Consider the following 26127-nt stretch of genomic DNA (forward strand, 5'->3'; position numbering starts at 1 on the left):
TGACTAATTTTGATTCATAATTATTCTGAAGAATAATTTAGTGGCAAATAATAATGATCAGTTTAGTGGCAAAATTCTTATTACCCAGATCCCTGAATTGTATTACTAATAATTGTAGCTTACATTAGTGGTATATTTTATGTCAGGCATATTGCTAAATGCTTTATATGTAATATCTATCCCCACAACCACTCATTGGGATAGATAATACCATCTTCCTTTTACAAATGAGGGACAGTGAGATGTGGAAGTTAGTAACTTACTAAAATGTTATTTGAAGGTGTGCTTTTGGTATGGTATGTTAAAAATTCACAAGAAATCTGAGGGTAAGGAATAGCTAATGTTTTATAATGGTCACAAATATTGTTTAATAGTTCAGGATAGGAAATGACAATGATATGAAATATAATAAATTTGGATAGAATTTCTTGCCTTTTTTTGTATTGATTATACGTAATTGTCTGAATCAGATGTTCATGGGTCACCTGGTTCGGAGTCAGACTTAAAAGTGAATATTGACTTTGCCATTGGCTAATTAGGTATCTTTTTATTTGGGATATTTAAATGTATTGTGCCTCAGTTTCCTCATTTGGTAAATGGGCATAGCATCCTTTTCCCCACAGGTCTATTATAAATATAGTTGATCTTCATTATTCATGGAATTCATATTTGAAATTTTGGACTCTTGGTAAAACTAATTTATAATCCCCAACTCAATACATATTATACTTTGATGGCCATTTGCAGATAAGTGCAAAGCAGTACAACTTTGAATCACTTGACCACATGCTCCCATCTGAACTCAAACAAGGTGACACACTGTCTTCTTATTTCTCTTATTGTCAACAGGTATCCTTTTCACAGTCTATTTAGTGCTATGTTGTCTGCATTTTTGTGGTAATTTTATTCTTTAAAATGGCACCCATAATGATGACTAGTGATCAAAGTTCAAGTAGACTGTGATGTACCTTTTGGATAAAATGAATGTGTTAAATAAGCTTAGTTCAGTTATGAGTTGTAGTGCTCTGGACCATGAGTTCGGTGGTATGGAATAAACAATATATATTAAGATGTTCTTTTTTTTTAAGATTTATTATTTATGCATACAAGAGCTAGGGTACAGGCCAGAGATGTGGGGGTTGATTTACCAGAGACAGAGTGGGGAACAGAACAGGCAGATAGACGGAAGTACACTGCTGAGGGGAGCAGCAGGTGAGTCAGGAGAGGTCTGCTGCGCCATGTGGGTTGCTCCCTGGCTGGCCGGGGATCGAACTCGTGCTGCAGAGGCTGCGGATTGCTTCATAGTGCGGTGCTTAACCCCTTGTGCCACCAGGGAGGCCCTATTAAGATGATCTTAAATGGAAAAACACAAATCAAAATTATACATTGATCAGGAACCTTAATCTGCTAGTTTCCTTAGGAGCAATGATTTAACTTTGGTTAATTTAGTGTTTGTAACAACTTTAGGTAATTACTATGAATACCAAGAATTGACTGTGAAATGTTGTTCAGTATACTCACTTTTAACTTAATCTCTCACATTTCCATCTGGTGTTACACAAGGAAATAGTGCTGAAAGAATTAGGGATGTTATTAATGATTTTGATTGTAACAGATCTCTGAATACTCTGAAATACCATTATTCTATTTAGAAGACAAGTTTCACAAACTCACTTTTATTTTTTGCTTTGAGTCCCTTATAACAACTTATCACTTATTAATTTAAAAGTTCAATTTTGGACATAAAATTAATTTGTCTTCCAAAATAACTTTATGAGAAAGAAAGTATTTTCAAATTAGCAGGTGATGCAATCTCTGTCAAAACTATTCAACTCTGCCATTGTGGTATGAAAACAGCCCTCAGCTAAATGTAAAAGAATGGTGTGTTTGTGTAGCAATAAAACTTTGAGGGATTTGACCTGTGGACTGTAGTTTATTGACCCTCGATATAGTGTAATGTTGCCTCTCAGTTTATGATATTACTGATCATGTTAGGGAAATATGTCTGATTCCAAGTTTGCTGAAAGATCTTTGAACCATAGAAATTAAACTTTTCCCATATCTGTGTCTGTTGGTAGTGCTGTAATGATAATAATAGCCTCTAGAAGCATTTGTTACATGCTAAGCATTGTGTTAACTACTTTTTCTATACTTTATCTTCTCAATGTAACCCCATGCAACAGTATGATGATCATTATTTCATTTTTCAAAGATAGAAACAGAGGCCCAGGTATATGAAGTAACCCACCAAAGAATTTAGAAAGTGGTATAACCTCGTCTCAGTATAGTTTTGAACTTGTAGTCACCCTGCAATATTCTTTGACTGACCTTTTCTAATTTTCTAATGATTTAATAATTTGGGAATATTGAATTCAAAGTTAAAAGTTCATTGTACAGCATCTTAAGTTTATCTAAGGAAAAACATTTCTTTAATGTATAAGTAGATAGGTGAGTGTGGGTTCTAGTTGTAATTCTTGAATTACTTTTCAAAGTTAGTTTGTTTTTATTTCTTGCTGAGTTTCCAATTGTATTGTAAAAGAGGAATCTACCTAAATGTCAGATTTTGCTGCCTTGCACTCTGCTGGGAGATTTGTTTTTCTTCATCAGATAATTTGGAGGTTTTATTTTGTTCTTATTCCTTTAGTATCTTGATTAAAGGATTAGAAAGCCTTTTGCTATGCTTGAGTTGCTAATACCACCCTGAGCATAGAGGCACACACTTGGGGGACATAGATTTGAGTTGTTGAATGAACAATAACTTAGCAGCAAGACTGCCTTCTTTTCTGTAATTGTCTCAACTTTTCTTCACACTGCCTGTGCCTGCTGTCTCCAGGTACAGTTCTCAGAATCAACATAGAACTTGACATCATTAGTTAAGATGTAGGCTGCTGAAATTACTAGTTTTGAATTGCAAATATTGAACAAATGGGCGTATGATTTCAGAGTGGAGATGCTTATTAGGTATTATAGGAAAGCACTGCCCTCCTCTTACTCCCTTTATGTTTAGTTCCCACTCACTGGATCGACCTTTTATTTGGACTTAATATTTGCCAGATGCAAGTAATCCAAAAATAACGATCCTTATTTTCTTCAGGCTCAGTGTCAACTGGTGAGTGATACATACATACTGAACATACATACATGTACACACACACACACATATCAAGTGCTTTACTATGGGCATCATCAGAAGAGTATTCTGGGAGCTCAGAAGGGAGACACAACTGTCTAGTGTGGGCAGAAATGTCTATTATAAATAATTTTTGAGTTAGGAACAGGAGTTTTCCAGGTAGAGCTCTTCAGAGAAAGAAGACCACACAGCAAGAAAAGGCATAAAGTAGTTTGGGAATGATATAACTGTTGTTAAAGTTGGAAGAGTGGGTCAAGGGATGAGCCTGGTAAAATCAGTGGGGGTCAGATTGTGAAATATGATTATTGATGAAACAAACTTTGGGAAGGTTGAATTAGAGTGTGTAGATCAGAGCTTTGTAAGTATAATTCTGATGACAGTGTGAAGGAGAAGGAAATGATGGCCGAGTGTGGTGACTGATGAGGTATACATTCTTCTGCCTTCCAGCTTTCTCCTGTGCTTCTGGAGAATATCTAGAAATGAAGAACCAGGTTTGCAGTAAATGTGGAGAAGGTACCTACTCCTTGGGCAGTGGCATCAAATTTGATGAATGGGATGAATTACCAGCTGGATTTTCCAACATTGCAACTTTCATGGACACTGTGGTTGGCCCTTCTGACAGTAGGCCAGACGGCTGTAACAAGTAAGAATCCAAAGGGGTCTTTGAATCTTGACTGAAGGCTTTAGAAGGGTGTGTTGCTCTTTTCCAGAATGAAGTTGAGGATAATATGGGTATTGATTGGGATTATAAAGTAAATTGCAAAAAGTTATTTTTGGGACAGTCATTAGGAATAATGAGGCTGACTTTTTTTTTTTTTTTAGCATGTTTGAATGTAAAAGTCTTAGCCTTTAAACATTTTTCTATTAGCTAAAAGAAAAGAATTTGGCAAAAATCCCAGTGTTAATATCCATATCAGAGTTATATCTGAAGAGAAGGATATTAAGTTGTGCTAGTGTACAATTGGTTAGAATTTTTTTTTTTTTTGCCTAAAATGTCAACATGCGACCTATGTGTTAATTCCATGAATTAGCTTATGGGATTTACAATTGATATCTTGTTCCCCAAGATATTTTCTTAAATTTTAAATTTTAATGTATTTTCCTAAATTTTAGCCCCATTTTTATATTTGGGTAAAATTCAACTCAGACTTCTACCTATATACATGATTGTAATATATATTTGATTTAGGTTTATTTAATTATTCCTATTTTAATTTTTATTGAAGTAACATTGATTTATAACATTATATAGGTTTCAAGTGTACAGCATTGTGATACAACTTTTGAATATGTTATATTATGACTGTCAACAAAAGTCTAGTTGCCGGTAACCATATTTAGGTACATTTAAAATGGACTTTTTCTAGGACTTTCTTCTCTTGTAGCAAAGAATCGCCTTTCTCCCCACTATATGTTCATGTTCATAAGTAAAACTTAAAATGTTGTTTGAAAGAATAATTGCACCTGGGCCTACTAAAAATCAGTGGTCGTCTATCTAGTGAAATAATTTTTGGTTTAAGTTTCATAGAAAATTATCACATAACTTTACCAAGATTTAAGAAGTCATGTGCCACATTAAACGAACTGTTCTGCAGAAATGATGTTGGCCTTTGAATTCCAGTAAATCTCTGGTCTACCCTGTGCTTTGCTTAATGGAATTACTTTTGAATCTGAGTTACATAACTTGTGAATAGAAAGGGATTTTGAATGTGAATGTTAAATGCCTCCTGGCTTTTGATTCCTCAGTTCTTCTTGGATCCCACGTGGAAATTACATAGAGTCAAATCGTGATGACTGCACCGTGTCTTTGATCTATGCAGTGCACCTGAAGAAGTCGGGTTATGTCTTCTTTGAGTACCAGTATGTCGACAACAACATCTTCTTTGAGTTTTTTGTAAGACCTTTCATATTCTGGAATTTACTTTTTAAGGCACATTCATGTAAAATTTCATGTGTCTCAGCTGTTCTTACTCCATTGTATGGCTCCTCTGTTTTTGTGTTAACTAAGCCTTTTGATATTAAAAGAAAACTATGTTTTCTATTAAACTTTATTTTCTTGTTAAGACTGTTTCTTTGTCTCTGAGCTCACACTTTATAGAGTAACTATTGAGCATTTGGTTGAGATTTTTTGTGTGACAAATATTTTACCCCAAGAGTCATTTTAATTTTTTTTATAGCTACAGATGCAATTTTGTAAAAAGTATGTTTTCACCAATTTCAGTTTTCATTGGAAGTTTTTTTTTGTAGTTTTAAATACATATATTATTTATGTTTGTTTTTATGTAGTATTTTGGAAGTAGAAGTGGCTATATATCTGATTCTGTCAATTTTATATGATCAAAAGAAATCAGTGGATGGCAACTTGATCTGTGATAGGGATTAAGTAGCATTATAAAACATAGACTAAGCTAATAGTCTAATAAAATAGACTGTTAGTATTAAAATTATTTGACTATCTTATATAAACTGTATCTAAGATAGCAAGTATCTTTATGGCAGTTACTCAAATACGTGAGAAATTGTTTTCAGATTGACTTCTTATAACAAACAAAAACAAAAACAAAAACAAGTGTGATTGTGCAAGTAACTGCGAAAACATCTTAAAGAACATTTCTGCGCTCCAGATCTCAGGAGCAAATATATTAACAATTCTCCAACAAATTTTTATTGCTTTTTATAGCAGAAATTTCTAAATCAAAAGTTGATCAGGAAGAGATGGTCTCCATGAAAGAATCCTGCTCTGCTTCTGTCTTTTCTGCTGCTAGCTGTGTATTCTTGGGTAACTAAGTTAACTTGCCACCCCTCAACATTCCTTTTTGTAAAGAGTATTGTGTGACAAGACCTTTGAAGGGGACTCCTATATCTAATATCCTTGTTGAAATTAAAATATTAAGCAACAGTCAAGCAGATTTGCTTTTAAGCTACATTTTGTTGCAAAACACTGCTCAGAGTGAATGATTTCCTAATCCATGGGATATTTTTGCAATATTACTAAAACTAAACAAAATTAAGCACCAAAGTAATTGTATAATTGTTAGAGTAAACATTTAATTTTGTATTGTCCATTAAGTTCTCAGGGAGTTGTCAAAAAGGTACTCCTAGAGGCCTGGCGTTCATTGCTTCCTTTCCTTTTTTTCTGGTTATAGACTGAAAAGGGATGGCAAGTTCCCATCCTTTCTTTGATGTTTCAGTTTTATGGTTGCAGTTTATTTACTCAAAGGGTCAGAACTTCATATGTATTATGCTAATGGTTTTTTGGACAGGCAATATCTCAAGGCTGGAAGATGAGTTTGTATCTGTTGGTATTATATAATATAAAGCAATAAAGTATTTAATTTTAGAATTAAGTAGAACTTTGGTTCTGTTCTCTCCTATCTTTCTTTAAAATGATGAATCTGAAACCTACAGAGAGTAAGTGATTGTATGAAGTTTATACCTTTACTAGTTTTAAAATTAATAACAGAACTCAGGCCTCCAGAATGCCAGTAGAATGTCAAGTAACGGACAGTATCTGATTGCCGCTGAAAAAATTTTCAGCTTATCCAAACAGTAATCACCAAAGATATTTTCCATCTCTGTTTTAAAATGGTTTAACACTTATGATGGTCATTATACTTATAAATAGAACAGTTAATTTCAATTAAAATAAATATCTTGAGTAGCTGATACTTTTTGACATTTGTAGGATTAAAGAATCTATTTTCTATTAAGTCTTTAGGAAATACTTCTTTTGAACATTTTAATGTTGTTTGTAAACTGATCAGGAGGATGAATGAAGTAGCAATATGATTTAGCTAAGAAAGAAATATCCACTTGGGTGGAAAGCAGGTGATAGCTTTTATTTTAATCCCACTCTGCTAGCTGACTATCATGCAATATTATAATGATGGCCTACTTCTTGCCATCTCTGTATTCTTCATAGGCTTGGAAAAGTAGTGTCTTACTGTCTAGGCATTTTGTAATAATTGTCTGGAAAGTTCAAAATGTTTGGTGTGAATAATGTTAACTGCAGTCATTTGAATTGGCAAGGCAAATGATTAACATTTACCCCAAATAAAAATGTGGAATTTTGATTTTGGCAATAGCCACTTACCTAAAAATTTGCATTAAGTCTGAGGGAACTGAAAAGGTTTCATTTATTTGTAAGTTCAAATTTAATTGCTCCCAATATTATAAAATAAATATTTTTTTTACTATTGCGCCTACATGGTGAACATAAACTATTAACGTTTTGATAAATTGGGTGGATTTTTGCTATGATCTTTTTTTCTTTATGTGAATTTTCAGTGTTAACTGTTCTCTCCTTCTCTCCTTCCTTTTTCCTACTTATTTCTGGGTTAACCTTTTTGTTAAAAAAATAAGGGTGGTTTACCTAGCACCACTGTCTTATGCAGCTACCATTTAGACGCCACAGGTTTTACTGTGTTTACTGGTCGAGAATTACTCATGGCCATTTCTTAGTATATATTGAGAGAAGTTCTTGTAGCCTTTCCTTTTGTGGAGTAACAGTTTAATGAGCCATTATTCAAGAAACTTTACTGAGGTCCTTGTGTTTATTCCACAGATTCAAAATGATCAGTGCCAGGAGATGGACACCACAGCTGATAAGTGGGTGAAACTCACAGACAATGGAGAATGGGGCTCTCATTCTGTAAGTCATCTTTGTTCTGCTTTCTCACCAACTCCACTCTTGTACTTCCTTTCCCAACCTTTACATTTGTTTTTTTAAGAAAAGAAATCAAATTATTTATTAATTTAGACCATTTCCAGCCAGGGGAAAAAGTTGTAACTTTCCAGATGTGCCTGTCACAGGGGAGAGAATCAGTGACTCTGCATGGGAAGGATCCTCGAGTTCCCTTCATTCAACTTTCTAGTCTGTGCAACAGATAATTTTCAAACTTGCTTATTGGGAACTCTGCTGACTTCATTGTTAGACTGCTCTAATATTATCACAAAATTCATCCTTATTGGAGCCTAAACCCACATCTTACCTATTTGCCCTTATTGGTCAAAGTTCTAGCCTCTCTGATCACGTTGAGTAAAATGTGACCTACTGCCTCGCCAAAGAACATTTCTTGATATTTGAAGGCAGTTTTGGGTATATTCAGTGAATCTGTAGTATTTGAGGCACTGTCCCTTTGGAGTGAGATATGAATTTAAAATTTAATTCTGGCATGTAATAGTTTTGTTTCTTTAGGCAACTGGACTAATCTCTTTGAGCGTGATTTTTCATTTGAGAGATGGGAGTAATCTTGCAGGGTTAAATGAGATGACACAGGGAAGGACTTGTAACCATGTCTTGCAGTGTAGATTGAACTCTGTTTCAATAAGTGACCATCCATCCTTTGTGTTGTAGTGCGTGCCTCATCCTGGAGTGATGAATACAATGCACCCTTTTGGAGTTTTTTTAAAATCTGTCTGCCTAGAAATGATATTAGTACTGCTTAAGATCCATTCACCTAAGAATTCATTCAGATGAGCTTTGAAATTACAAGTAACCCTTGGCAACAAATATTCTTTCTTCAATTATAAACAAGGAGAAAGTACTTATGCACTACTTCTCTGACTCTCCAGCAGGGTGAACAAGTTGAATACATTTAATTTCATGCAGCTTGAATTTGGCCAGCCAGATACTGCACAGAAGAATATGAGTGGCAAATGAGAAAGCAAGCACCCCTTAAAATTAGTTTGCGTGCCTGAATTAGCATGAAATTTCCTTAGGAAAGTCATTTGATTTGTTAGAAAAATGTGCTAGTGGCAGAGGAAGCAGGTATTAGACATAGTGTCATTTAAGTCAGGTTATTCTGTTTTTCCCTTGTTGCTGTTACATTTGTTGATTATCAAATAATTTTAAAAGGAAGCAGACTCATTCTGTTTCCTATTTGCTTTCAGATGTCAAAGACCTACTTATAAATTGTGGCCGCATATAAATATACAAGTGGGCTGAGTGACTTTTGCCCTCTAAGATGAGCCCCTTTTAAATATAAATAAAGACTTTATGCAAATAGTCTGAAAGTCACCATATCATTTTGTTCAGACTTAAGGCTTTTTCTTCTTTCTTTACTACTATATTTCTTGGGTTGCCAACTTTTTTTTTTTTTTTTAAGAACATATGAACTTCAGCAGACCTTAGGGCTGAATTAACAGTAGACTTAACCTTGTAGTTCCAAATTAGGGTGGTTCATAATAATACATTGAAAAAGCACATGAAGGATTCATTTATATGTGTTTGGAAGTACTATGGTTTATCTTATCAGTGTGTGTTGCATTTTTTTTAACAGGTCATGCTTAAATCAGGTACAAACATACTGTACTGGAGAACTACAGGCATCCTTATGGGTTCTAAGGCGGTCAAGCCAGTGTTGGTAAAAAATATTACAATTGAAGGTATTTCATGGTAATATGTTTTAGTATTCATGTATTACATTTTCCATTGAATTAAATTGTTTGACTGGCTTAAAGGTAAATGTGAAAGGAATTAGCATATTAGGCTTTGTACATAGAAATATTCAGGGTCTAAAAACCTTAGTTTTGTTTATGGCAGGTTGATGAGTTTCTTTCTTTTTTGTCTGTGTACATAAACTGAATTATTTAATCTGTGTGAAAAACAAACGTGATCACATTCGTATCTTTGAATAAAATGAAACAGTCTTTCTCAATAAGAGATTATTATTCATTCCAGAACTGTCTATTATGACAAGTATGGAGCTTACCCAGATCACTGATATATTCACAAAAATAGTAATTGTCTCTGTCCGATTATCTGCTAAACCTCTTATACTTCTCTGAATCAGCTGGGCCTTTTCTGGCCCAGGAGAGCGTCCATTAAACCCTGGCACCGTTCATACTCAATTAGGGCTGCTTTTAATTAAAGCAGGATTCTCCTTTATTTTAATTTGTTGCAAGTGTGCTTATTCCTGTCACTATCGCATTAATAATAGGGGCATCTGCTGGCAAAGGCTGGAATTACAAACCAGAATAAAACTGAAGCCATTTTCTTGGGCCTGTTAAGTCTTGCCTGTGACCAAATGAGCAATGAAGAAAAAGAGAATGGTAGCCACAGAGATAAGAGAATAGTAGACTTTTAGACTTGGAAGCATCCAAAGAGTTTATCCTTCTGAGTTAGCATGGTCAGTCACCTTTGACAACTCATTTGATATATTTTATTATACTTTCATCAAACCTTAGTCTCTTTAAGTGTTTGAGCTACTTGTTATGTATAACTCAGTATCTACCCTGGATTCTCCCACATACTTTTTTGGTGTTGAATTAATGAGATAAAGTGTTCAGAACGAACTTGCTGCTAATATTTTGCCCTCACTTCTGGGTGGAAGCAGCAGGAAGGTGCTGATGTGATTGTATTTGTTAGATCCTCTTCTGAGACTGTTTTCCATTTCCACACAGGGGTGGCTTACACATCAGAATGCTTCCCGTGCAAGCCAGGCACCTTCAGCAACAAACCAGGTTCATTCAACTGCCAAGTTTGTCCCAGAAATACTTACTCTGAGAAAGGAGCCAAAGAATGCATAAAGTGTGCAGAGGATTCCCAATTTTCAGGTAAGACTTAGCCAATTTAAACACTGGGTTGTTTTCTTTCTAAATTTATGTTTATCAAGTGTATATTCATAAGCCAGAAGTCACACACAAGGTGTGATGGGGACATTGGGCCAGAAATGAAAGTGCTGAAGTGGATCATCATTAAATGGCTCAAATATGAGTTATCCCTTTCTTCATGACTTTTCCTTTCCTATTTTTTTGTCTGTTCCACACCCCATAGGTAACTGCATTGGATACATTTGTACTTATCCTAAATATTCTAATTTTACTTTTAGGTGATTCATACTTAGAATCGTTAAATTTGTTGCAGATTTCCAGTGCTCAGTGATAATGGCAGACATCTAATATTTTTTCTTTGGAAAAACTATGATATAACCCTTGTGTATCAGGGAAAATGTATTGTTCTTTGTGAAATAAAAATGTAGGCTTTTATTTTCTGTAGGCCTAGCTAGTTCTATCTAAATTCCTAGAGTAAAGTTATTTTCACTTTTTAGTTGTCCTCTTTTTTGTTGTTGTTTTGATTTTTGCCTTTCTTAGAGTCACAAAGGAAACAATTCATTTCTGAAATATACTTTTATGTTACAGAAGAAGGATCCAGTGAGTGTATGGAGCGCCCTCCTTGTACCACCAAAGACTATTTCCAAATCCATACTCCATGTGATGAAGAAGGAAAGGTATTAGCAGCATTCAGTCAACTTTACCCCATATTTTAAGTGCTTTTCCCAAATTTAGCAAGTGCTAGTTTGTTCATGAGAGAATTAATGTGTTGATTTATAGCACAGGTATGGAGATAGTATAGGGGAAACTTAAGAATTTAGATTCTGAAGCTTGGTTTTCTGGCTTAGATTTGTTGAATGTGCTACTGTTTAGTGCTGTGGGCAAGTTATTTACTGTCTCTAAGATTCAATTTTTTTTTCATTGGTAAAATGGGGATAATATCAGCACCACTTCATAAGGCTAAAATGAGAATACAAGAGAGTCAGTGCGTGGTTCCTGGCACAATGTGCGAGATAGTAAATTACTGCTGTTTCTAAGTTCTATTATTTCAGAAGCAGTATCAGAACAGCCTTAAAGTATGTATTGTGACTCATGGAAATATCGTTCTCTTTAATTATTTGGCTACTCAGTAGTTTTTGTCAATAAAAGCTATGCAGCCATAGGCTAATTCAGTTATAGCAGATTACTGTGTAATTGCATTTAGAAAACGTAAAGTAATTACCATATAAAAGGCACTTAACCAGAGGAAAAATGTACATATGAACTCTGTGGTTGACCTGCCATTTTCTTAACTAAAGAGTTAGCCTATATAAGCCTATATGAAGAGAAACTAGGATTTAGGTGCCTGCGCTGTGGCATTCTTTATATACATTTTAATCTTTGAAATAATATTTATCTTCTTGATCTAGTTTGGAAAATAAATATAGATGTCAGTATTCTTTTCTTCTAGATTTTTCTCATCAAACAATGCACCCAGCTAATTTTCTGTCTTTATTTTTATATTTATATTTAGTCTATAATTTTTATGTTTAAATGATTGTTAATCTTACCTTTTGTCCTTAATTATTTTTAAAATAACATAGTTTTGAATACTTAAGCCCCAGCACATTCTAGTATTTAAAGTAAAGCAAGCACTAGCTTAGAATAATTAGAGGAACAAGTCTGTTTAAATTGGTGGAAAACTTCAGTGATAAGAAATAGAACTATGACTGTTAATAACTCTACTAACTCTTTAGTAACTCAAACTAACAGCTCTTGAAAGACATAAGAAGTAAGATCTCGATGAACCTCCAGTAATGGCCAAGTAAGGGCTATTTCTATTAAGAAACTATGTATGTGGTGGGTGGGGGCACTGTTGGATTGAAAAATAACTTAGTATCATGTTTCTTTAGTTAAATTTTTCTTAGTTGAACTTGTATTATTAGTAAGGAAAAGTAAATTAGTTTATTCTGTGTGATAATCATTAATTCAGCATTACTGAAACTTGAGCAAATTAGATCTAATATGCAAAGGAATCTTGTCTTTGTTATAATGAAAATATTCCAAAGTACTATTTTTACAATACCAATGAATAGTGGAAGGAAGTAAGGCTATATTTTAAGTGTAGAATGCACAGAATATACACATATGCACATGAACTAACACATATGTACATATTTGCACATCTACCCGCATATGTACAGTACGAAAATGGTCACAGATTATGTTTTACTGTTAAATCTGGGTAAACTCTGAACACACTTTCAGTAAAGAACAAAATTATATACTGGCAATTTATAAACTAAGTGATTCTTTGAAAATCATTTAAGACTTATTTCAAGATAAATGAAATTAAAAGTTTTCAGAAGTAAACAAAAAAGCAATGGAAACTTAATGAAATAAATATATATTGAAGAAGCTTAGATTACACCTGAGAATTTGAGATCTTTGCTGTTGTTTGTTCCAGTATTTTCACTGGTTCTCTTTCTACTAAAAAGTGATTTTTGTTCTTGCTTGGAGTAGCTGGGAGATAAGCCATTGGTTTACTGATGTTTCACAGGACTGTAGGCAGTGTTTAGAAAACAAGATTGGATGGGAAGGACAAGAGAGGATATGAATAATCATGAGACTGCTAACTATCATCCTTCTGTCAGTAAGAGAAGATGTGAGTGGTGGCAAGGGACCAGATAGAAGAATGTGGATCAGAAAAATAAGTAGGAAGTAAATTTCACAAGATGATTAGTGCTAGATTGATTAGCGCTAGAGAGTAGGAGAGGAAGTGTTAAAGATGGGTAAGCAGAGGCATTTTTTGCTGAGAAAGTTTGGAGTCAGGAAAGTAAAAGCCTTGAGAATACTCAAATTAGGATGTAAAAAATGTCACAAATGAGAAGACTTACTCCCAAAGTGGAGATATTGGAAAAGAAGTTTTGTGCAACCCTGGGCTGGATTTTTGTCTCTGAGAGTCATCAGTAAATAGATGTAATTGAAACCTTGAGCTTGGGTGAAATTTTGTAGTTGAGAACATAGAGTGGACCTAGAAAAGATGAACAAGGAGAGTATAGTGACTGAGAAAAGTGGCTGGAAAATCTAAGGGAGTATAATATCAGATCATATTAACAGAGGTTGGATAGATTAAACTGATGTTGCTGAAGGGTCAACTTCAATGAGGACTGAAAATATTCGTTGGACTAAGTAAACTGAAGTCTGTAGTTAATTAATTAATCTTTTCTTAATTTTTTCTTATCAAGGTAATATTGGTATACAGTACTGTATATGATTTAGAGGTATAGGTTCATACCTCTTCAGGTGTATGTTACCACTCTATTACTCACCACCGAGGCCTGTAGTCATTCACTTAGTCCTCTAGGCTCCTTACCCCCTTTACTCTCTACCTACCCCTTCTGGTAGCCGGAGTTTTACAATAAGATTTCTAAAGTTTGATTCTGGTTTGGTTTTGTCTGACTCTTTCTTTCTCTATATTCTATATATAAATGAAATAATCCAGCATTTGTCTCTTTCCTTCCTTATTTTGCTTAGCATAATTGCTTCTAGTTCCATTTGTGTTGTCACAAATGGCAAGAGTTCGAGACAGCCATTTTAAAACAGAAACCAGACTGAAATAGGTAGAAGAGATACAAGGATTTAGTTTTCTAATGTGTACAGTAACGCAGCAACATTCCTTCATTCATTCACCAGTTATTTGTGGGACCTACTGTATATCAAGTATTGTGTATATCAGTGTCCCTATGTAGATGCAGAGATACACAAACCTGAAGAATTATGTTATTTTACTTATTTAGAAGTTTTATTTTTTTAGACTCAAAGATATTTTCTTTTATTACAAAAGTGGCTTACTTGACTAGAGTTTAGTAGGTATGAAATAGGATGTATAAAATGGAAAAATTAAAGAATATTTACTTTTCAGCAAGCACTATAAAATTATTTTAAGTAGCAATTTAACTCAAAAATTTCATGTATGTTTTGGTTTCAAAAATTTCCTTAGAGCCCACTTTTTACATGCATTATAGTATTTAACCATAATGCTGCATCAAACATTTACACAGATCCATTGCTTGAGAGTGATCTCAAAAGAATGTTGACCAGAGATGACTGGCAGGTAAGTACTCATCAAGAACTCTAAAAAAAAACCCTAAATAAGGGGCTAGGAAAAAGACTAATTATAATAAAGTGGAAATCAAAATCAACAAGCAACTATAAGCCAGAGACACACTATGGTGGGGTGGGAGGGAAGGAGAGATTACGGTCAAAATAAGGGGGGTGGTGGGAATTGTATGGGGACTATAAACAAGATGAAAAAGAATACATTGTGTAAAAATGAAAAATGATGTAAAAAAATAAAAATATATAAAAAATAAGAACTCTAAAAAGTTTAAAACATAGAAATAAATGAAAAAAAAGAAAAGATATCTTCTGATGTTAGCAAGGTATTTGATAGTTTCACATGATCCCCTTATGGCTAATATAAAGAATTGTGGACTAAATGATATTGTTAAGTGGATACGTGACTAATTGTAAATGTGAAAGGTTTGCTTTGAATGGATGTCATCATGAGGGTCCAGATTTAAAACTAGAAAGGGTCAAAGGCAGGGTAGCAAATCATAGCCTGCCTGTCTGGGAACATCTAGGCAAGAATGCCACAGTGCACAAGGCAGGTAGGTTGCAGTGACAGTTTTAAACCACCTATAATTTGACTCTGGTGAATTCAGCCTATCTACAAAGTGTGAGTGCATTTGTGCAGGGACATTTGGAGGAAGAAAGTTGGCAACCATGGATAAATCCACTCTCAAATTTTAAACCTGTCCTTATTTTTGAATTTTATTTTGACATAAGAACCAGCTTCCAATTGATACCTTCAGATGTTTCTTTAAAATGTGTTATATTGGGCCTCCCCGGTGGCTCAGTGGTTGAGTGCTGGGTTGCGAAGCTGCCCGCAGCCTCCGCAGCGCCTGTTCCATCCCCGGCCTCCGGTGAGGGTCCCGCATGGCACCCAGATCTCTCCTGCCACCCCCTGCTCGCCTCAGCAGTGTACTTCCGTCCTTCTGCCTGCTCTGCTCCCTGCTCTGGCTCTGGTGAATTCTCTCACCCTCCCGCACTTCTGACTGTACCCAGTGCTTGTATAAATAAATAAATAAATCTTCCCAAAAAATAAATAAATAAAATGTGTCATATTCATGCTTAATATAAATATACTTGGGCACCAAAGTTCTTCTGTGATCTTAATGGAAATCTGATAACTTTTGTTTTATTTGCATTTTGTTTCATAAAATATTTTGTAGTTTTATCTCAATTTGTTATACAATGGATTGTTGGTTTTTCACCTGCACAGCAAGCCATCTGGGGCTAAGTATCATTAATATTAATTATTATCTTTTGCCAGTCAGCCAGACATGGAAGCATCTGCCCCCATTATAAAAGAGGCACAGAATCAATCTGTCAAGTGAACCAAGTAGCTTTGTAAACAAAATTTTACTGCCGAGTATTGGAAATTTGACTTCTAAATGTTTAAATGTTGGTCCATATTTTCTAATTTTTAAACATTTACCATACTTGACTTAAAAATCATGTTGTTAGCTGACGTGTCAAAAATATATTTGCATATTTTGTGATTGTTACCCTTACCAAACTGAGTTTCCTTGATTAGTGCTATTTTACCATTTACTAACCAGGTATAACTTTTGGGCAAGTTGTTTAACAGCTCTAATCCATACTTGCCTCCTTCATGAACTTTAAGGATAATGATTTTGCACTCTCAAAGTGATGAGACTTTGAGACCACCAGGATCGGTGATCTGTGTTCAGTCTTAGCACTGCCCCTCTCCCACATAGGAACCAACTGTTTTCATCAATGCAGTATCTCACTATAACTCAGTAGTAATGTTAATTAATGTCAAAATGTTAATGTCAAAAATAATTCAGCAAATTTGTTAATTGACTAAGATTGGAAATTTGTTTTCTGTACTTAAGCCGGAATTAAAAAAAAGACAATCTCCCCCTATGTAATGATGTTTCATTTGCTTCAGTTGTCTGAATTTTATATTATCTTGCTCGGGGGAGTTCAGAATTCCTTATGGGCATAGGATCTAATTTATTTTTTTAGTGATTTAGAAACTCCAGCAGGAAGAGTCATCATTTTACAGATGGTGAGAGAGGCAGGTGGGTGAAGTGGCTGGTTAAACTGAATGCCATAGGTCATAAAATAAATGCAGGGAGAGTTGTAAAAAGGAAAAAAAAAGTTACTTGTAACTCTGTTCATGCATATTTAAATAATTTTCTTAAGCATCTTTCTTAAGATAAGGTAATTTACACTTTCAAAAGTGAATAGCTGAGAATGAAATTGAGCGTCCTAAAGGGCTTACTAAATGTGACTTTCTGTTAACTGAAGTAACTAGATAATTGCCTTTAATTTTGGTTCTCCAGCTTCAATATTAGCCTTATTATTGCAGAAATTGTTTTAAAGGAGAAAGAATACTATCAGCAAATTATATGCCTAATAAAGGAAACATGTAGTCTCTCTGAAAAACCTGTATTTGTTTATGAGAAAAATGTTTATCTTTCTCTCTGCATATAGAATATCTTTATTTTTCTATTGAGCATATCAATTTTGTTTTTTATATGACTCACCCATTGAATGTTTTTGGTTTCAAAATGATAGTAATTTTATTATCAAAATATTCTGGATGTGCTTGAGTTATAACTGTTTTGTTATGTTTTGTTTTGTGTGGGGGTGTTTACATGAGTGAGAATAAAAAGAGTTTCAAAGATTATTCTCCTTGCAGACAGAGTTCCCTTATTATTAATGTCCAGAGCACATGCAACAGAGCTTAGGAGACTCAGGATAAAATGTTTTAGCTATAGTTCTTGTAATCTAACATCAGGCTATTGGATAAGACTGACAGAAATGACTAGTATTTATGAAGTAACAGAACTGAAATAGATAATTCTTTAAAAAAAAAAAAGTTGACATTTTGTTGTCATCGCTATTTGCAAAGCCCGATAATATATGCTATGGGTGAGGGAAAGGAAGAACGTAGTGGAAGTCAAAATGAAATAATGTCAGCGCAGAAATCTGCATGAGTTATGGAATTGGGTGAATGAGTGGCTAGAGATAAAGGTCTAGAATCATGTATTCTGTGTTTTAAAGTGGTAGTTCATGAAGAGACACATGATATATATGAAGTAAGACTGCCAGTAGCTTAGGGTTAAAGATTTGGAAATAATAATTTTTTCCACCAAAGTAGTTTTCTTTTGTCTCTTTTGTTACTATTTTACATTTTCTACAGCTGACCCTTTTATTCTGTCCCTGTTTGGAGTTTTTTAGGCTGTCAGTTTAACATTTTATGACAAGATGTTTAAAGCAAAATAAAGCGTGTTTGATAGCAAGTTTGTTTTCGTCTTTTTTTTTATTTTCCCCCCAGACACAGATAATGTACAAGTGGATAGAGCCAAAAATCTGTCGGGAAGAACTCACAGATGCTATTAGATTGCCCCCTTCTGGAGAGAAGAAGGATTGTCCACCTTGCAACCCTGGATTTTATAACAATGGATCTTCTTCTTGCCATCCCTGCCCTCCTGGAATGTTTTCAGATGGAACAAAGGGTAGGCTGTCAGTTGGTCCAAGAACTGAACCTTTAGCAAAATAATTTTGTTACTTTGTTATACATTATTTTTATGAAATAATTATTTAAATCACATAATTTTCTGAATTTTTCTGAACAAGAGTTGAGAAATACGCTAATGGAATTGTGAGATGGCAGTGACTTCTTAATCATCAGGAAAGCTTTTTAATAGCTTTTTGTGTGATACCTTCTTAATGGGATGATTTGCTGCCTCTGGATAAGATAATTATACCAAATTTGTGACTAAGAACAAGTACTACTTTTCTAGTGTGTGTGTACATTTATGGTTGCAGGTATACAATATTATTTTTTCTAATCAGCCTTGCAATAATAAATCACACTTTGTGCTATAACAATTGCAAAAATTATTCATTTTGATGGTGTGGCAATTAAAAAGTCCCTAAATATATTGTTTCAAAGTGTGTATTTATGAAAAATTTTGGTATTTACAAAATAATAAAGTGGTTATAGAATTTGTTTTAGTTTTAGTAGACAATTATTACAAAACATTTTAGTTGCATATATTTATCTTACTTGAATGTAGCCATACTATATGCTTAATATCCAGAGTCCTGGGAAATTGGCATAAAAGAACTGGGGAGTCAAACTGACTTGGGTTTGAATCCACATCCTTCAGACAACCAATATTGTGGTTTATCTAAGTTACTTAATGCTTTTTATCCTCAGTTTTTTTTCATATATAAAATTATGGATAGTAATGTCTGGCTTATCATCATAGAGTGTATTATAGAAAATGTCTCCTGGGCCTCCCCGGTGGCGCAGCGGTTGAGCGCTGGGTTGGGAAGCTGCCCGCGGCCTCTGCAGCGCCGGTTCGATCCCCGGCTGCTCCCCGGCCACCAGAGGAGGGTCCCACATGGCGCGCAGACCTCTCCTGCCGCCCGCTGCTCCCCTCAGCAGTGTACTTCTGTCATTCTGCCTCCTCTGCTCCCTGCTCTGGCTCTGGTGAATTCTCTCACCCTCCCATGCTTCTGACTGTACCCAGTGCATGTATAAACAAACAAAACAAATAAATAAAAATCATAAATAAATAAAAATACATGCCTCTAAAAAAAAAAAAGGAAAAAAAAAAGAAAATGTCTCCTTAGTACTCTGGTACCAGGAAGTGTTTGCTCAATGAACATTTTCTCTCCCTACCCCTGCTCTCAATGATGTGATAATGGAAAGTGTCTTGGCTAAATTCAGAAATGGTTGTAAAAGTCCATCCTTTTCAGTGTTGCAGATAGTTAGATGAGCTTAATTTGTAAACCAAACTTTTCCCAGACTTCTCAATTCCCAGCATCACTTCCAACATAGGCAATGAGTTTAATTTCAAGTAAAATTAAAATTCATATTCAAATTAAATAGTATAATATTCTATTACATTTAAGAGGCAATAGAAAGGGTAAGATGTTCCCTCCGTTGTGGTGAAGGGAAATGCTTTTAATATCACACATAAGAGAACTTGCTTCAGAATTTCTTTTCTTGTGAAGGGATAATTCAGTATTAGTTGTTATTCCCAGAAGTTAAGAAAAACTATTTAAAAGTATTTTATATTTATCCTTTTTCATGTTAGTCAATTATCAATGTATATGTTATCTCCAGAATTATTTTTCTTTTCACAAGTTACTCTTTTTTTTAATTTTTTTAAATTGTGATGTCTTTTTTAAAAAAGATTTATTTATACAAGAACTGGGGTACAGGTCAGAGGCGCCAGAGGGTGAGGGAATTCACCAGAGACAGAACAGAGAACAAAACAGGCAGACAGACCAATGACACTGCTGAGGAGCGCAGCGGGCGAGGCAGGAGAGGTCTGCCATGCCATGTGGGTATCTCCCTGGCCGGCGGTGGATCGAACCCACGCTGCAGAGGCTGCGGACAGTTTTATAGTGTAGTGCTCAACCCGCAGTACCAACAGGGAGACCCAGAAGTTACTAATTCTTAAGGGAATTATTGGTTCAATATCTCTTCTTCCCATTTCCCTCTTTGCTAATTCAAATTTAGTAGTCCTTGGAAGAGAGGAAGAGAAAGTTGTTCAGATGTATTTTAAGTGTAACTGTTGGTCCCACTTCTCTCCTATAGAATGTAGACCATGTCCAGCAGGAACAGAACCTGCACTTGGCTTTGAATATAAATGGTGGAATGTTCTTCCTGGCAATATGAAAACTTCCTGTTTCAATGTTGGGAATTCAAAGTGTGATGGAATGAATGGTGAGTTTGGAATCAGCCTGCTTGATATATTTTTGGCAGCAGAGACTCTTGTACTCAACTCTTCAAAAAGCAAACCAAGGATGAGGAACTTTAGTTTTATCATTTGACCACTGCCCTCAATTCCAGCCCTTACATAAAATAGTAAATGTGGTGTCATGGTCTGATCATTTACATATAAGAATATAATTTATTTTTGCGTTTTTTGGAGTTTTGGGTAGCTGGTGGCTGGACTTTATCACAGTAGTTCCGAGTTCAGGGTGGGAATCACTCATGGGCAGAAGCCTGCTCCGTCATAGGACACACTCACACCCATGCTCATGCTCATTCAGACTGGGACAATTTAGACTTGCTAGTTAACCTGAGAGTGTCATCTTTGGGATGTGGGAGGAAACCTGAGTACCTGGAAAAATGGGGAGAACTTATAAGCTCCACATAGACAGTGGCCCTGGCAGGGAATTAATTTTTTTCTCATCAATGTTATACTGAAATGATGTTGGACAAAACAGTGCTATTTGCAGACCTGCTGTAGTCTAATATTCACCAATAAAGTAATCATTTTGAAAATTATGGTATACTAATTCGGTGAAAAGTTACACAATCATTAGAAATGGCAGTCATATTGGAGAACAGTTTGGTGGTGTTTTGACCATTTTGGATGTTCTCATACTCGAACTCCTTAATTTCACTTGTGATATAAAGAAAGAAATTATGCATTATTATGTTAATTTAGTGTTATTTATGAGTGAAAGCCTAGGAGAAATGTGTTTTCAATGATGGAATATGATTAAATAAAATAATGTATTGTGTATTATAGGATCATTAAAATTGGATGTAGAGGTAATTTTTAATTGGAAATTTTTTTTGCTGTAATGATAATTTAGGAAAATGAGAAGACAATGTAAATGGAAATATCAGAAAATAAAGTAGAGAATACAGCAAAAACTCTGGTATGTTTAAACAGGTGTGCACTAGGAAAAGTTGGAAAAGGAAAACAACAAAATTTGAAGAGATTATCACTTGGTTGTAGGAGGGTTTTAAGTTTGAATTACCATTCCATTTAGTTTAATACATTTTATTTTTAATTCAATATACACAATAAATATTCCTCATTGACTCCCATTGCTTTCAAAATCTGAAAAATGGTGCAAAATATTGGTTTAAAATATATGTACTTCACCCTAAAATTCTTTTATTGGGATTCTTTACTGGATAAATGCTGAAATATGGAAAAACTACGTCACAAAAATGTTCACTGCAGTGTCATCTATAGAAGCAAAAAGGCAGAATCAATCCAAATGGTTCAATTGATGTGTGGTCAGCAAGAGGCAATTACTGTAGGGTAGACAAATCAGTAAATTTTGGAAATAAATGACATCTGTTTACATGATATTTATTCAGTCAGTCATATGTTGGTACAGTATTTACTAATGAAAAATGCTTAGGAAATAATGTGAATTTCTAAATCTATGATAAAAAATGTTAATAGCAATAAGATCTCAATCATATAAAAATTACTATGCATCAAAAGATAGTGGAAGAAACACCCAGAATGTTACCAGCATTTTTTTTCTGGGTGGTGAGATTATAAGGAATTTTAGTTTTCATCACTGATTTTTTTGGCTTTCAAAGTTTTATAATCAATATAAACTTATAAGAACATAAAATCTTAAAATATAAAATGTATATAGAAACATAGATTTGCTCTAAGGAAAAAAACAAAATACAAAATTGCATGCATCTGTGTAAAACTATGCATGAAGACAAAGCCTAGAGAGGAATGTATAAAAATAAAAATATCTGTTGGTATATTGAGTTGGTCTTTTTAAATTCACATTTTTATCAACACTATTCTATATAGTTTTTATAATTAAGAATGGATTAAAATGATGAGAGCTCAGTAAGTGGCAGTGTTCCTAGGTTTCTGCTAACATCAGTGATCCTTGCTTTCAGATGTCTGCCATAATTATCCTTGAGATGTGCTGTTCCACACAACGGCCATTAGCCACAATGTGTACTTGAAATGTGGCCAGTCTGAATTGAGATGTGCTGATAATGTAAATTGCACTCTAGCTTATCTAGATTTATTACGAAAAAGTAAAATGCCCAATAATTACAGTGATTATATAGTGAAAGGGCATTTTAGGCATATTGGATTAAATAAAAGATATTAAAATTAATTCTACCTTTTTTTTACTTTTTTTAATGTGACATTGGCACATTCAAACTGACATTTGTGGCTCACATATTTCTACTGGATGGTGATGGTCTGTGGCTTAAACCCCCATCTGTCCCAACCCTATTTTTCATTCTAGGCAAGTATTGTCCTTCTCTTCTTATTCAATAATTATCCTGGGTGTGTACCTTTCTACTTGCAGCTTTTCTCTCACATTAGCAATCTGGAATTCCCTGTCTGGAGTTATAAAGCTTTGGGTTCTCTTATTGTTTCTATTCTGTATCTTTTTTTCCTAAGAGTATTATGGATCTTAGTAGTTTCATTGTGGTGCAATCAGGCACCAAAAATGGGGTTATTTGAAAAGCAGGAATTGATTCTTTCACAGGTGTGGAGACTAGAAACAAAGTCCAAAATCAAAGTAAAGCCAAGGCAATGTTGCTTCCAAATCTTCTAGGGGAAGATCTTAGTGTGTGTCTGTCTTTCACATTCTGCAGACTCCTCAGTGTGGATGGACCTAATCTTGTCTTTCTATCCCTGTGCATATCATGATTTTTACCACTCAATGAATGTCAGTGGATTGATTAGATAAGTGAGTGATTGCAGAACTGGAGTCACACTAGAAAACAATGCTGAGAAATATAAGAAAGAACTCTAGAACTCAAATATTTATTAAGTAATTTCTTGTATCTATTTCCCTTTTGTAACCTGAAAATGATAATTTTTCTAACTACAATAGAATGAATAAAGACCATCTGCTTTACTTAAGAAAATGATCATACTTGATTGAGAAAGCTGTTGTTTCATGTGACAGTATGCATTACTTGATTCTTCCAGGGGAATCAAATAGAACATCTTTATTGGTATCTAGTTGCAATTGGCAACTATGGTTTAATAAGGGATGCTTTTGGAATATTTCTAACTTTGTACATAAACACAATAGTCCTTCTCTTTAAAAAAACTTATTTAAAAAGATTAATGGAAATTATTAATGAAATATTACTAATAAAATTTACTTTTATCATTTCCAGGTTGGGAGGTGGCTGGAGATCATATCCAGAGTGGGGCTGGAGGTTCTGATAATGATTACCTGATCTTAAACTTGCACATCCCAGGATTTAAGTAAGGAAAATCAATTCTGATTCTCTTCTGTAAGAATTTTCATGCCTGTTTCCCAACAAAAAATTGATGAAGTGAGACTGCCATTGTAAAAATATATTAACGTTGTGATGTACTTAGAAAATTACAAGCTGTTATAGGATAATGTGTTATATTCAAAACATCTATGGAATCAGTGATTGAGAAACTGTAACTGTTAATTGTATATTACATAGCTGATGCTGAAAGATTTTAGCAATATCTATCCAAATGTTACAATAACCACGGTCTTACATGCTTAATGAAGAGGTCTTGTTCCAAGATATTTGCAAAAGTACCTTTTGATTTATGAATTAATTTTTCTTTAAGTGTCTTTTTTTAAAGTGATTTGTTAAAAATTTTTATTTTTTAAAAATATTTGTTTATTTATTTATTTTTGGTGGGACCCTCGCTGTTGGCTGGGGAGCGAACCAGTGCTGCAGAGGCCACGGGCAGCCTCGCAGCCCAGAGCTAAACCACTGCGCCACCAGGGGAGGCCCTATATTTTTTTTTATTTTTTTAAAGATTTATTTATTTATTTATACAAGCACTGGGTACAGTCAGAAGCATGGGAGGGTGAGAGAATTCACCAGGGCCAGAGTGGGGAGCAGAACAGGCAGACTGATGAAATACACTGCTGAGGGGAGCAGCGGGCATGGCAAGAGAGGTCTGTCGTGCCATGTGGGACCCTTGCTGGTGGCCGGGGATTGAACTGGCACTGCAGAGGCTGTGGGCAGCTTCGCAGCGCAGCGCTCAACTGTTGCGCCACCACGGGGGGCCTGTTAAAAATTTTTAGATCACATTTTGCCTTAGTCTTTCATGTTGAAATTTTCCAGTAGGAGTGTTTTCTTGCTTTAGGATGAGCAATACCATTTACGCCGGGAGATTCAGGAATCTTTCCAATGTTGTGCAGACTCCATGTTAGAATGAAAGGTATGGTTTTGCAGAGATTGAATGAGGAAGGAGCTGGGGGAGCAATAGATTAGGGGAAGAGAAGAACATGATTTTTGACTTAATGAAAAAAAGTGACTAAATTTTGTTTAAGATTGTGTTTAGAGTATACTATAAATACCATCATTTAACTCTGTCAAATAGGCCACCAACATCTATGACTGGAGCCATGGGTTCTGAACTGGGAAGAATAACATTTGTCTTTGAGACCCTCTGTTCTGCAGACTGTGTTCTATACTTCATGGTGGTAAGTGAAAGAATGGTTTTCAAAGGCAGATTTTTAATCTTAGCATTATCTTTTAAGTATGAATTTATTATGCCAGTTGGGATAAAAATCTGATTTTTTCTTCCCATTTTAAGGTATTCCAAAAGCAGTAAAAATGTCTAGAGAAGTCACTAAGAATTGTGTAATGAACTTCACAACAAAGCATTCATTTCTATGGAGAGGACAGAGTGAGGAGGCTCGGGTAACTGACAGAAGCCGCAGAATATTTATCTTGTAGAAGCCACAGAATATTAATCTTGTAGAAAATTTCTTCATAAAATATGCTGCCAACAGAATGAAAATTCTCCCCTAATTCAGCAAGTCAAACTATTAGTAGGGAAAAAACATGTATTGATAAGTGAGGTCAGAAAATAATGAAGGTATAGAGCACTGGGAAGAATGAAAATGCTTCCTTGTTTTCCCCATTTTTTCCTAAATGTCATATAAATTTCAGCTATTAGCTTGAAAAAAATGCAACACAAAAATTATTAACACCTCATGTGGTGTTAGCAGGTATTGGCTAAGATATTAGTATTTACAGTTACGTAGCAACTTCATAGACATGCTTTGTTTTTGCTCTTTCCTTTTAGTATTAGTTAACACTAATAGTTTCCTCCATGCGTGATCTGTATTCATGTGTACAGACCATGAACTCATATTCATTTATTATAGAAATAAACACCCAGTAAGAAAGTGTTTAATAAAGCACTACCTAGATATTATGAGCTACTTTTGGGAAGTGGTCTGTATGGTGATTTGGTTGTTTGGTAATGAGGGGTTTTCTGTTAACATGTGGCAAACACATTTTGTTTTATTTTATTTATTTATTTATTTATTTTTTGCTGTGGCATGAATTCAAGATGTATCTCTTGATAGTATGTTTGATTACTTTATAACATATTTGACTTCTATGTTTATGGTGAAGAAAAGAAAGAAAGAGACTTGTCTTGGGCTCATGCCACTATACTTACAACATCCCAGCTAACTAATGGAAGCCCATCCAGATTCCTACATTATCTATGAAGTCTTTTTCAGGGAGGTCTAATTAGGAAATTCAGGGATAGGCTTAGTTTTCCTTTCAAATACATTAGATGTTT

The 26127-nt window shown here is 34.6% G+C and overlaps 1 protein-coding gene across 4 annotated transcripts in view; it reads left to right on the forward strand.

Annotated features, from left to right (window-relative positions):
• The window catches only part of ELAPOR2 (endosome-lysosome associated apoptosis and autophagy regulator family member 2), a 179856-nt gene that overhangs the window by 113771 nt on the left and 39958 nt on the right, over positions 1–26127 (forward strand). For all 4 annotated transcript variants that reach the window (XM_054692480.1, XM_037510727.2, XM_054692481.1 and 1 more), the window contains exons 3-12: positions 3578–3773; positions 4877–5024; positions 7695–7781; positions 9412–9517; positions 10535–10687; positions 11273–11361; positions 18099–18279; positions 20379–20507; positions 23709–23799; positions 24910–25012. In XM_054692480.1, the coding sequence (XP_054548455.1) occupies positions 3578–3773; positions 4877–5024; positions 7695–7781; positions 9412–9517; positions 10535–10687; positions 11273–11361; positions 18099–18279; positions 20379–20507; positions 23709–23799; positions 24910–25012 (1283 nt within the window). The remainder of the gene's footprint in view (positions 1–3577; positions 3774–4876; positions 5025–7694; positions 7782–9411; positions 9518–10534; positions 10688–11272; positions 11362–18098; positions 18280–20378; positions 20508–23708; positions 23800–24909; positions 25013–26127) is intronic.

The sequence above is a fragment of the Talpa occidentalis genome, unplaced genomic scaffold (genome assembly GCF_014898055.3).
Source record: "Talpa occidentalis isolate TD23 unplaced genomic scaffold, MPIMG_talOcc4v2.1, whole genome shotgun sequence".
In the NCBI taxonomy this organism is placed as follows: domain Eukaryota; kingdom Metazoa; phylum Chordata; class Mammalia; order Eulipotyphla; family Talpidae; genus Talpa; species Talpa occidentalis.